The sequence below is a fragment of the Pseudopodoces humilis genome, chromosome 7, assembly GCF_049639895.1.
Source record: "Pseudopodoces humilis isolate 2021_Gansu_Grassland_sample_001 chromosome 7, ASM4963989v1, whole genome shotgun sequence".
Classification (NCBI taxonomy): domain Eukaryota; kingdom Metazoa; phylum Chordata; class Aves; order Passeriformes; family Paridae; genus Pseudopodoces; species Pseudopodoces humilis.
Window position 1 is genome coordinate 47,311,801 of NC_142206.1, and position 12,855 is coordinate 47,324,655.

Below are 12,855 nucleotides of genomic sequence, written 5' to 3' on the forward strand. Positions count from 1 at the left end.
TAAAGTGCACAGGTTGTGCAAGAGGATCAGCTGTATGTGTTATGTCATTCCCTGAGAGTGCCTGCATGAGGTCACCACTGTCCTTCTGAGACTGGACCACTTCAGCACCTGAAGTAAGAGGTGAAACATGGCAGGGGACTGACCCTTTTGACATTCATGGTACAGAGAATATGGGAGGATGCTTTCAAAGTTGTTAACCATCTTCCTGTAAAAATCTTCCCAGTGCACTGATTTTGAAGAGCAGTATGGGCTAAAGACAGAAATGTTTTAAAAGCAAGAGTAGTTTGAAGACTTACTTATCCTATTCATTGCAACTCAGCTGATACAGTACTCTTGCATTCAGGGAGAAGTTGTTGGAAGGAGTGATGGTTTTCTGGCTTTCAATCAAATCTTGCAGCAGATCAGTACAGAACTATAAATTAGTACAATTTGCAGTACCATGAAATCTGCTGGAAGTTCAGCTCCTGTTACACAAACTGTTGACATTTTGCTGCTGGCACCAGGTAATGATGCATGCATTTGCTTGACAGGTACAAAGAAGCTCATTTCTGCACACAGTGATGAGTTTGTTCACTGTCACTGAGGCATAACTACATGTGTATGAACACAACATCAAGCCTGGGGAAGATGAGGATCTGGAATGTGAGAAGGGAATTGTACACAAGTAGAAATACACTTAAACGCAGAGGTGCCTAAAGCTGCTTGCAGTGCTTATACAAATTCCACAAACTTTAAATATTCAAGCTGGCTTGTGGGTATGGTTATTGAAGGGCTAAAAGAGGAAGTATGTAATTCTGTCTTCTGTCCATCCTTCATCCCCTTACACATCTGTTCTGGGTGAGTCTGATGATCAGCAGTCCCTGAGTGCCAGGGTGAAGGGGTAGGCATTGTAATCTGTAGCTGTAATAGGTCCTGAAGGGACAGAGGAGCAAGAAGTAGGCATTAAAAGGGGCAGTGAGCTTTTGTGTACAACATGTGCCTAACCTGCTTCCTGCACAGGCAGAGCTGATTGCACACAGCCTTCAAAAATCTCCAGATCTATTTTCCCCGTGAGGAAAAATGTTAGTTGTAGCAGGCTTGAACGCTTAGCAGGTGTTAAGACTTGGCATGTTTGTTGTGAGTAAATCAACTGCTAATAAGGTGAAGAAATCACATGTCAAGGCAGGTTATAAAACCACAGATCCACGTGGTTGTTGAAATGGTTGTCAGGCTAAGGGGATTCTGAAACTTAACTTCGTTGGCAGCCTGCCCATCAGAGTATGGGTAGGGCATGTGGGATCAATGCTCTCACGGTACCCAGCATTAATCCGCTATCAGCCTACGTCAGGGCAGGTGTCTCCAGCATGCCGGGGTTGCCCCAGCTGCTTCGTGCCAGCTCTTAGCTCCAGAGCCATGCAGGCAGCTTATGCTGTGCAGCTGCTCTTGTATTCTCGTCTGAGGCATGCTCTTTGCACGCCTTGTATAGCTCTTTAGCCACAGACGGCTCAGCCAGAGCTTTTTATCAAAGGTGAATCATCCTTTCTGTCATGCCATAATCAAGGATTTTTTTTTATGTCCATGACTCAGAGAAAAAGGTGGTGGTGTCCCCTCTAAGTCATAACTGGATAAGATGCTTTTGTTTCCCCACTCATTTTATGATTGGAGAGGGAACAAGCTACAGAATGATGGCAATTTCAATATAGACTTGGCTTTCCTGGTGCCCTCCCTTCCTCCTGAGATCTGTGCTGGATAAGATGAACTGCAGGACCCATGAGTTTGCAACAGTACCAGCAGGATAAATATTTCTGTATTTCTATCTGGTTTTAAGATGATGGGTGTATGTTCCCCTCCCTTTTTTTGGCAAAGGTTAGCCCCATTAGATGTACTGCTCTTCATTTCATCTCCTTCTCCCATCTGTTCTGTCTCTTCTCGGTAGAAACCAAGGAGATTTAGCTCCCACTCAGGCAGCCAGATAACTGCATCTCTCATACATGAGAAAATATCTCTGAGTGAAGCAGAGCAGTGCCTTGCTGTGCACACACATCAGATTGTACCACGAGGACAGACTGCTCTCCCAAACTCTGATAATGTCGTATTCTCTCCGTCAGCTTTTACAGATGAGGGAATGCCACTGCCCCCTTCAGTTAAGTGTTGTTGAATTCCCAGGCCTAAAATAGGACCCAAGGGAATCCAAACAGCTTTTTCCTGAGTAACCAGATTATCACAGTAGTAGGTAAGAAAAATAAAGCCACGATACAGCTAGTAAATAAAGAATAGAGCTTGTAGATAAGGTATATAGAATTTTAAGATGATCATTAGACCAAGCTTATGATTATTTGGATAATAAAGCCGTAAAGACAGCAAATGTTTATACAGTAAAACTCCATACTGTACCTTGGAACTCTCTGGTACGTGGCCGTTTCGTTAAGGAAGAAATCTTGCCTACCAAGCTCTAGAGTTTTGTTTCATTTCCCTGACTTTTAAAGAAGATTTTTGAATTGTCTCATTGTGAGAAAAACTGCACCCTATGAGTTCTTTGTGGAGAGGAGCATTATCTTTGAGAAAAGCTGTCTTTGTGTTAATTCATGTAATATTATCTCTGTGAGACAAGCAGGTATTTATTACAAGTAGTTATTTATTACTAATGCTTTTATCACCAGAATACACTGTTATCACTGTTGGTGAAGCAGGACAGTTTGTAGTGAAGCTGCTTTGCTTTTGTTTTGTGACTACATGCCTACACTTGTTTTTATTTTCTGGCTCTTACCTTTGATGTCCTCGGGACTTCTGATTTCCTATTTGGTAATAACTTCAGATAAGTAAAATCCCCTTAGAAAGATTAGAAAAATGGTGATTTTTATTCATGCTTCTTAAAACTTCAGTTTGTACTAACTTAACCATTTTTAATAATTGTACTGGGAATATTATAAAGACATCTGAATGAGAGTACCAGGTAGCTTCCCAGATAACACATCGAGTTTGCCAGGTTAGGAGACAGGGATAGATTCTTTGTGCCATATGGTGGCAGTAAGGGGTTGGCACTTCTGGCACAAATACCTGTGATGGGAGCTGCACCCCTTTGCATCCAGTTATGTGAAAAGATCTGCCTTGTGTGCAGGGTCCTGTTATCATTGCTGGAGACTCGGGCCAAGGCTCTGTTCTTTGCTGTCCTATGTGTATTCTCACAGCCACAGCTTGAATGGAGACAGAGGGAAAAATGGGGCTTGCAATGAGAAAAGTAGCATGTGTGTCCTGAATACATCCATGTGGGCATGGCATTGTAACCAGTGATGTAAGAACAACCATATTGTGTGAGATGCCAGCAGCTGTAGATCTGGGTCTTTTCTCTGACAGGAGAAGTTTCCTTTATGCTTTTCTATTTACTAATCACTTCAGATAATATTAGTTTTTAATAGGCAAAATTTATTAAAAAACACATGCTTTGTGTGCTTACTAATTTTTTACTATACATTATTTAATGTGGTAGGGAATAGCTGCTCTGGAAAAATTTTGCTTTTGTCAGCTAATGTAACTGACAAGAAATTCTTAAAGCTGATGGTTTTTCAGTATTATTCCAGAAGAGTATTCCACTCTCATGGAAAGGGAATGATACTTCATATTTTATTATACTAGATATTCCTATATTATTATATTTAGCAGTGTATTACTACAAGGAACCTGTTTGGCTGTTACATGCATATAGGTTTCTGTTGGCATCTTAAAATGTTTATAAAACATATAAAATAGATTAAAGCATTGCTGATTGCTGCATCTTGACCAATAGTTTGTGAATTATCCTGTACTGTGTTCCTGTAAGAGTGTCAACTGTGATTATACAGTGTCTCAAAACTACAGAGCACTAAAGAAATTCTGAAGTGGCAAGCTGTAATGTAATATATCAGAAGAGGCACTTATGTTTGGTCATATGTTTCTACAGATGCTTCCTTATTTTTTATTCTTCCGTTTCTACATGCTGTACATTTTTTTTGAAAATATATGTTTTTCTTTCAGCCATTAATGAGTTTCCTGAAGATATATTTACAAATAAAGAACGTCAGCAAGGAGGAATTCTGCTTCATATCATTGCTGTAAGTTTTTCTCTACTGTGTTTAATTTTTTTTCCCCTTTTACTCAGTTTTTATTTTTTAATAAGATTAATCATCATAGTGACCTTACTAAGTAGAGTTCTGTATATATCAAGTTTTTAATACTTTGAGTATTTCTAATGCATCCATATGAGTACAATTTCTTAAAAGGTCACACCTTGGGGACATGGTATAGTTGTGGGCTTGGTATTGTTGGATTAACACTTGAACTTGATGGTCTTAAGGGTCTTTTCCAACCTAAGTGATTCTATGGCTCCATGATTTAGGAAAATGATGCAAGTCTGAATTTGCAGCACCTATTCATTCACCCTCTTGGAAATAAAATCCTGGCAGAATGGATCACATGATGTATATTTCATGTTTTATAGACAGAGTTTGGGATTCCTTAGTTGATGACATCAAGCATGATGTGGAAGTTTCCTGAGTCTCTTCTTTTGTGCCTCTGTGTAATAGATGCAATTATAATTAAAAAAAAACACAAACCAGCCCTGAAGAAATAAAGAAAATATCGTGTGGAGTTTTATTTCCTATTGTATTAAAAACAAAGCAATTGAGGTCTGCAGGCTCCAGTTTTTGATTCCCAGCTCAGAGAAAGTAAAGTATAATGGAGTTGTGTTTGATGGACAACAGCAGGATTAAGTCCACTGCCTGGGCACAGCACAAAAAGCTGCCTAAGGCAGTGGGAGAATCACATGGATGTAGGGAACCAGGATCATTCCTAAGTGTTTTGGTTCAGTGATCCATGGCCAGGGTCCACTTTTACTTTCTGTTTAATTAATTGGTCTGATAATTAGTTAAAAATATAGAAGGTGCCTACATAACTTTGTAGCTTTACCTGTTACTTTTCATTATATGAAATCTGTTGTGGCATCCTGTCAAAGTATGGTACCTTTCATATTTTAGGGTCTGACAAACATTCTTGTTCTAAATGAGATCTTGCATTCAAAAATCTGGTTTTATGTCATAACTTCATCAACAGGGAGATTTTTATTTGGAATGGAATAAAAATTGAAGCTACATATTTCTGCTAGTTTGAATAAAGGTAAAAAAATTGCCTTTTTTCCTCTTTTCATGTACAGACAAATCTGAAGTATTCCCTGATTTATTTTTTTTACAGGCTCTTTATATGTTTTATGCTTTGGCCATAGTATGTGATGACTTCTTTGTTCCATCCTTAGAGAAAATTTGTGAGGTATGTTAACAAACTTTATTACTCTTTTAGAAATTTATTTAGAGAATCAAAAATTTTGTATCATCATTGTTCAGAGTTCTTTCCTGTCTTTTTGGCTTTGACCCTTTTCAAATGATTTGACCTTCCCTCAAAAAATGAACCAGTGGTCTGTGCACACTTGTTTCTCTGGTCACACTCAAGCAGAAAAAAGCCCAAAGATTTCATGAGATCATATGGTAAAGCCCACTCTTAAATACCTGAAGGATGTAAGTAGGAAAGGTATGGGTTATGGATGAGTTGTGTTTATTATTGTACTCCGTGTATCTTGTGGAAAGATATCATAGCTACAGAAATTAATATGGTGGCTATAAAATTCTTATTGCACATCTACCACCATGTCAGCAAGGAGAAGGGAAGTAAATGTGGCCCTAGCATAAAGTGGGAAAAAGAGAAAATGTGTGAGAAAAGTATGTACCTTGGATATGGAATCAGAATACATATTTTATATGCAAAAGAAAAAAGTAACATAATGCCTTTACATAATTTTTGAGAAGACTTTGCAAAATTATGTGTTGGGATTCTAATTGAGTTGATTGTGACAGAGTAGAATTTATACATGGCATGTAAATGTTGTATTGAATATGATTTTGGTAAACAAAATGAATACATTATACAAATGTAGATTTTAACTCCTTTTTACAGGCAAAATGAAAATCTCATCTCCTTTTCTTTTAGACAAGAGTGACCATTTTCTGAAAAACTCCTGGGGTTTTTTTTGTAGCTAGTTTAAAAGTCCGTTTTCCTGGTGCTAAATGTACTAAATACCCGTTGGTGTTACTCAGAGCTGTAAGCTTACACTTACCAGTTGAAGAACAAATAGAATAATAAGGAGGGTGATCAGTAGTAGTCAAATACTCAGTTGGGATCTTTTCTTTCCCTTTCAGATGTTCTGTATTCAGCATGCACCTTAGAAATTTATTTAAGTTACATGGGTTGGTTGTACCAATTACTGGTTATTGATCCTTGATAAAACCTGTACATCTTATCCTATGTTCTGAACATTTAAACAGCTACCAAGAGTTCAGATAGCACACTTAGGTTTGAGCTCCTGGAGCAGTATGAATGGTAATAGATCATATTAGTGTTTATGTTTTGTCAAGATGTGTAGGATGCCATTGTTATCAGCTTAAGATGTTGTCAGGCAAACTGCTTGAAAAATACAGGATTTTTTTACTTCTCCTTTTGTCACTATTTACTTTTCTATTCTTGAAAGAAAAATAATGTACTAAAGATGAGCCTAGAGACTCTCGAAAAGGAAAAAACGCCTCCATAAAACCATGTTTATATTTCAGGGGAAAGATCTTCAGACTGCTAAATTGATGGAGCCCACTTGTGGACCTGCACGTGTTCGTGCTGGTCTGAGAACTCTAAGTTATCTATATCCTATTAGAGCTTAAGAGACACCATCATAAAAATAGATCTCTCTACCATACACAACCCTCCCTGTGTCTAAGTGGACTAATTCTATCTGTGTCAGCGGACTCACTTTTTGATTAACATGGTTGAAAAGTGAAGCCAGAATCAAGCCTGATGTTTGTAGGATTTATTCACAAAGGTTATATTTTTCTGTTACTCATTTTCATTTTTAAATTTTAGAAGCCTTAAGAGTTGGGGAATTTAATGACTGTGTTTAGAGTTACAAAAGTAAATTAATGAAAACAATTTGAGATGTTTACAATCCTTTTAAATCTGCAGAGATACTTTTCTTTAATCAGCTCCATTTACATATATAACTGTAGAACTCCACAATGTAATTACAGTAGCAGTACTGAAATTACCGATTGTTTTCTTCTAGAAACTACATTTGAGTGAAGATGTTGCTGGAGCCACATTCATGGCAGCAGGGAGCTCCACCCCAGAACTGTTTGCATCTGTTATAGGTATGGAGCCCACACACAAGCTTTTTTGAGATCTGCTGTTAAAGAATCAGCAGTAGATCAAGCACAGGAACCTGTTCTTCTGACAATTAATAATCAGCAATTGCAGCTGTCAGGTAGTCTGTGGTTCATGGTATAATTAACTACTCAAAATATCTCATGAAACTGTGAGTCTTCTCTCAAAACACAGAGAGGAATGTCTGATTCTGAACACAGGATGCAAAAGAAGAGATTTATTGAAGTCCCTTGAGAAGTAATTTGATATATTTGGAAATAGATTAAGAGCAGCCCTGAGGAGAAAGACTTGGGGGTGTTGGATGATGAGAAGCTCATCATGATCTGTCACTGTGCAGCCAGTGTGCACTTGCAGCCCAGAAAACCGACTGTGTCCTGGGCTGTACCAAAAGCAGTGTGGCCAGCAGCTTGAGGGTGGTGATTCTGCCCCTCTACCCTGCTCTCCTGAAACCCCACCTAGAGGAAGAGATCTCTAAAGGACATCTAGTTCATCTAGACCAGCGACATTTCCAACTGCATCAGGTTGCGAAGAGCTCCATTCAACCTAACTCTGAATGTTTCCAGTGGTGGGCCATCTTTGTGCCAGCGTCTCACCACCCATTTTAAAAGATTTATTCCTTTTATCTAGTCTGAATCTATTCTCTTTTGGTTTAAAAACATAACTCCTTGTCCTAGGGGCCCTAAAAAGTTTGTCCTCCTCTTTCCTGTAAGATCCCTTTAAGTGTTGAAAGGCTGTAACAACATCTTCTCAGAGCCTTCTCCTCTCCAGGCTGAACAAGCACAGCTCGCTCAGCCTTTCCTCAGAGGCAGCCACCCCGCTGCTCTGCCCTCAGCTGGCCCTCTACAGCAGCCCTTGGCAGCAGCACTCCAGCTGTGGCATTTGTCCAGCCAAATTTCAGTAATGGCAACTAAGTTGTAGCTTTCTAGCAGCTCGATGGCCTAAATTTGATAAATCTTTAGAGAAGCCCTTGTAGGCTTTATCCCAACTAACATTTTTACAAACTTTAGGGAAATACTGTCCAAAGAAATGCACAATGACCTCACATTCAACTTCTTGAAAAGCAGTGAGTGTAAGCCTTTAGGCTCTCTTTAGCAATCAAGTATCTTTATCAAGTTATCTGGTTGCTCACCTTGGAGGATTTCTGTGCTTTAAATTCTGTGCTTCTGGTGTGACTGGAGATGTTTTATGCTCATCTGAATGGACTATTGCACAGCTAAAAACTAAGCTGTGAACCAGAGAACTTACTGTTGAACTAACTAGCTGAGAAATAATTTACTAAAAGTACATCTTTACAAGTACAAAAAGTACATCTTTAAAAGTACAAAGGTTTTAAGTCACAGCTGGGGAGCTGCTAGTTAGACTAAAAGCACAAATTACCACACGGAGGAGGGGCCCTTAATTATGAAACATGTTTTGGTTAATCTTTGAAACAGTCTCTACTTTTCAAGTAGTACATGTTCTGAGTGACCTGAAATTAAATGGCAGAGGTAGTTATGTATGTTTTGCTCCCTCTGCAGGTGTATTTATCACTCATGGAGATGTAGGAGTTGGGACCATTGTTGGTTCAGCAGTTTTCAACATTCTCTGCATTGTTGGTGTCTGTGGACTGTTTGCAGGACAGGTTAGTAAGATACTTGTCTTTACATAGTTCAATTGCTTACAATTCAGATGTTTCAATGAGCATATGTTAAAAAAACAAGAAAAAAGGCAAAATCACAGACAAAAATGGCATTGTGAAAAACCTCAAGGATTGGAAGACTTTATAAATGCTTTACAAATACTGAATGTTTCCAAAATGTTCACCTGTAGTGTCAGCACTCTAAACATGTAGCATACAGAAGAGACTGGTTCCTCTTCATACAGTACTGTTTGCAGTCAACTGATCAGTGGCATCTGCTGATCCTTCCTGGTACGGTCAAAGAATCTGGGACACAAGCATGAGATTCTCCATTTACTCAATAGATGGTTAAACTGTTTATCATATTCTTTTAGGTATTAAGTCAAATATATCCACAAAATAAAAGGGATGAGGAACAATTGACTTGCTGCAGTGCAATGAATTGTACTTTACAATTGAAATTATGACCAAATCAAGTATCGTTAGTAAGAAATGTATTTCAATAATAGAAGTTTCTATATGATTTTTATTACTGATGCTTATTATAGATCCATTGTCTGAGACTGATACTTCTTCATGGTGGCATAAAACTGCATTTGGTTTCAGAATTGTTTCTAATTACAATAATAATTACTCTGCTCACACACCTATTTTTATTTTATTAAATATTTATTTTAAGTTATTTTAAAGTAGGGGCCTTTTTGCGTATTTTTGAAATCCCATATTTTTGTTAGCTGAAGGTGTGGTATTTTTCAGGTGGTTTGTCTCACCCAGTGGGCTGTGTTCCGGGATTCTGTATACTACACAATATCTGTGATCATACTTATTATTGTAAGTAGTTCTCTTACCATTTACTATGTTTCATTGCTTGAATTTTTGGAGGACCAAAAAATTAGTGTATTGATACATGCTGGCAAGTGATTGTTTTCCTAGCTAGTTCTAGTGGCATCTGGAAGTGAGGGCTGAGCTCCACAATGTTGTATAAATATGAAAATTTCATACAGCCCCATGGAATATGTGCCCACCATGTCCATCTGTGTCCATTCATTTTGTACCTAGGGTTTGTAAGTTCTGCAGTGGGATACTGTTATGCAGAGCACTCTCCTCAGACTTAAGAGACTTCTTGTTGTGGAGGTGAAAAATTTTGAGCTACACATTTATTTTAAATAGAGAAAGGTGGCTGTTTCTTGCTTCTACACAGTAATTTTATTTCAGATTTGGGTAAGCTTTTCCATGTAGAGCACAGATCAGATACCGCTTTGTTCATCTAGAGCAGTGTAGTAGCTCCTGAATGTACACATTAAATGTTTCTGGTGGCAAGGCTGGGAAGAATCCACTCAGTCTGTATCTTGTAATACAAGTGGATCACTAGCTGTGTATTCAGTAACAGCAGTTACACAGGGTGCAGCAAAATGTGTGTAACCACTTGACCCAAGAGGAGAAGTGGCTGCCTGTTCTGCTAAAACTAGTCCAGCTGTTAGAAGCACTAAAGAATCAAGTTTTTTTCGAATAAGTGACTTTGCTGTCATTTGCACAGCATAGCATGTGGGTACATGAGTGTGTATCTGTCTCTCACGTGCTTGCACCATTTCCCTTAACAGTACTTGAAACAGGCCTTGTTCACAAGGTTTGTGTTTTGTGAGGGGCACAATCCACACAGTGGAAGTTCTTGTTAGAAAGGGTCAAAACTTGAGTAGGTCTGTCTAGATATGGCTGATACTTGCTGAAGAAATTTGGTTGTTTTTTGAGATAGATTAGAGAAATGGTCAATTTATATTTCCTTTTTTTCCTTCTAGTTCATATATGATGAGAAAATAGAATGGTAAGTTGTGTAAATAATTCCATGCAGTCCTGTATTTGCCATGAGGCTCATCAGTAAATACAGCTGTAGTGTAATTTGCTTTCATTCTACACACTGGGAGTATGAGCTGGATTGAACACATAGGAAATGTGTTTTTTGTTTGGGCTTAGTTTTTGTGATGGTCACAGAAAACTAAAAGAAAATGTGAGAATCAGGAAACAGACTCTGTGTAAGGCCTGAAGATTCCCGTGTGCAGAGAGAGAAACCAAACCTCTTCTGCTTTGTTAACATTTATGGGGATTCCAGGTGTTCCAAAGGCCACTCCAGTGTAAATCCTAGTAGATCCTAGGCACCTTCTGACAGTGCTCTCAGAGTGCCTTGCCTGTGCTTCAGCAGTGAAATGACAAAAGGCTTTGGTGTTGCAATCCTCAGAGAGTAGCTCTGGTTTCAGTCTGCATGGCACACTGCTGAAATACATGCATTGCATTTTATTTGCATGTTTATTGAAACTTGAGAGTCTGCTTCCCCTCTCATTCTGCTGAGACACCATCTATTCTTAATGATGTGAGTCCTGTGTGCGCAAATGTGACTTGTACCAGATGCTTAAGGCACACCCCTACATAAAAGTTGTAAAGAGTACAGCTGTTTGAATGGTCTTCTAACACTTCTTTCTGTCTTTTTGAGGTGGGAAAGCCTTGTACTCATCATTATGTATTCATTCTACATACTTATCATGAAGTAAGTACTTCTTACTGTAACTTTTGGATGCTAACTGACCGTCATTTTTTCGGTCTTGTTTTGTCCTTGGCCTTCCTGCCTGAGGGCAGTACAGCCAGTCATGATTCTGTGTAAGTTCTGTTGGGTTCTATGCTTAACCACTTTAATTCTAGGTTTGTGATCAATCAGCAACAAATACTTACTTCCATGTATCCTTTTCATAGTGCACAGAGGTAAAGTAGCTTTCAGAAAAAGTTGAGAAAAATGTCATTTATACAAAGGCATATGAAAAGTTGCAGGGTACCCTAGATTGTAAACACATCATGTCAGCTTTTACACATACTTTGTACTCCCTGGAGAACAAGGTCAAGGAACATTAGACAGAGTGCTAAGCATGTATTTATCTTCAGACTATCTCATACCAGATTGTTTACTCACATCTTCTTCTGCTGTGTCACTGCCTCTGACAGGAGAGTCAGAGGTCTGACTGTTACTGCAAGTGTCTGTGAGTCCACCCTTCTATTGCAAGTTGCTTAGACTTACATCCCTTGGTGCCTTCCCCTCACAAATCACCCTGTTGGAACTCCCTTTTCTCCTACATCGAGTCTTAGCAGAGTTCATTGCCAGCCCTCTTAGATACCACCCTAGTGCTAAAATAGATACATGCTGTCTTTAGAAGGGTTTGGTCAGCAGTCCCAGAAATGCCCCAAAAGCCTCCCACAGGGAACACAGTACTGAAAGAAACAGTGAGGTGAATTGTGAGCTGATGCAGGAGGAAAGAAACTGCTGTATAGTGAATGTCCTGGCTCCAAAATCCACAGTTCCATCATCTTGCCTTCAGTAAATCTGCTCTAGTGCCTCTTCGCAGTTTGATGTAGGAGAGATGGGTGCAGTCCTTGCTTTCCCATCAGCTTGCCATTGAGTTGGAGAGTCCTTTCTCTTCACTTCCTGTTAGTGGTCAGAGAATTTGCAACTAGGATTTACTGCTTGCCTGAATAGGTTGTTCTCAGATGGCTTAAAAGTTTGCCAAGAAAATGCAAAAAAATCCAACCTTTTTAGACCTTTCCTTTGCCCTTTCAGGTACAACATGAGGATGCAAAATTTCTTCACCCTTAAAAGCAAGAATGTTAGAAATGGTGACACAGTCAACAATGAGCTGGAAGATGGTAATAAATGTTACTCTAGTTGTGATGACCCATCCATTCCATTACTATGGAAAGGTAAGGCTGAGCAGACAGGACTTGGAAAAAGAGTAGCTCACAGGATATCCTTTCTATTTCTTTAATGAGGATCAAAACAGTGTCACTATTCAATTGTAAGCAGGGTTAACTTGATTATTCAGCTGTCAGATTGCCACATTAAAAAAAAAAATAAAAAAATTTTAATATTCTGAAAACAAGCTGCTTTGCACATTGGCAATTTTACTCCCTTTTTATCTCCTGTTCAGTGATGAGCCACAAGATTGTAAAAGAAATACATTTTTTTTTACCAAGAAGAAGGCAATTTTCAC

At 38.7% G+C, this 12,855-nt stretch overlaps 1 protein-coding gene across 2 annotated transcripts in view; it reads left to right on the forward strand.

Annotated features, from left to right (window-relative positions):
- The window catches only part of SLC24A4 (solute carrier family 24 member 4), an 88,205-nt gene that overhangs the window by 47,666 nt on the left and 27,684 nt on the right, over positions 1-12,855 (forward strand). Inside the window, exons 3-10 of one of the 2 annotated variants that reach the window (XM_005520182.2) lie at positions 3,991-4,067; positions 5,203-5,277; positions 7,112-7,196; positions 8,727-8,830; positions 9,584-9,658; positions 10,624-10,649; positions 11,313-11,366; positions 12,426-12,565. In XM_005520182.2, coding sequence (XP_005520239.1) covers positions 3,991-4,067; positions 5,203-5,277; positions 7,112-7,196; positions 8,727-8,830; positions 9,584-9,658; positions 10,624-10,649; positions 11,313-11,366; positions 12,426-12,565 — 636 coding nt within the window. The remainder of the gene's footprint in view (positions 1-3,990; positions 4,068-5,202; positions 5,278-7,111; positions 7,197-8,726; positions 8,831-9,583; positions 9,659-10,623; positions 10,650-11,312; positions 11,367-12,425; positions 12,566-12,855) is intronic. The other variant, XM_014249717.2, reaches the window with a different exon arrangement.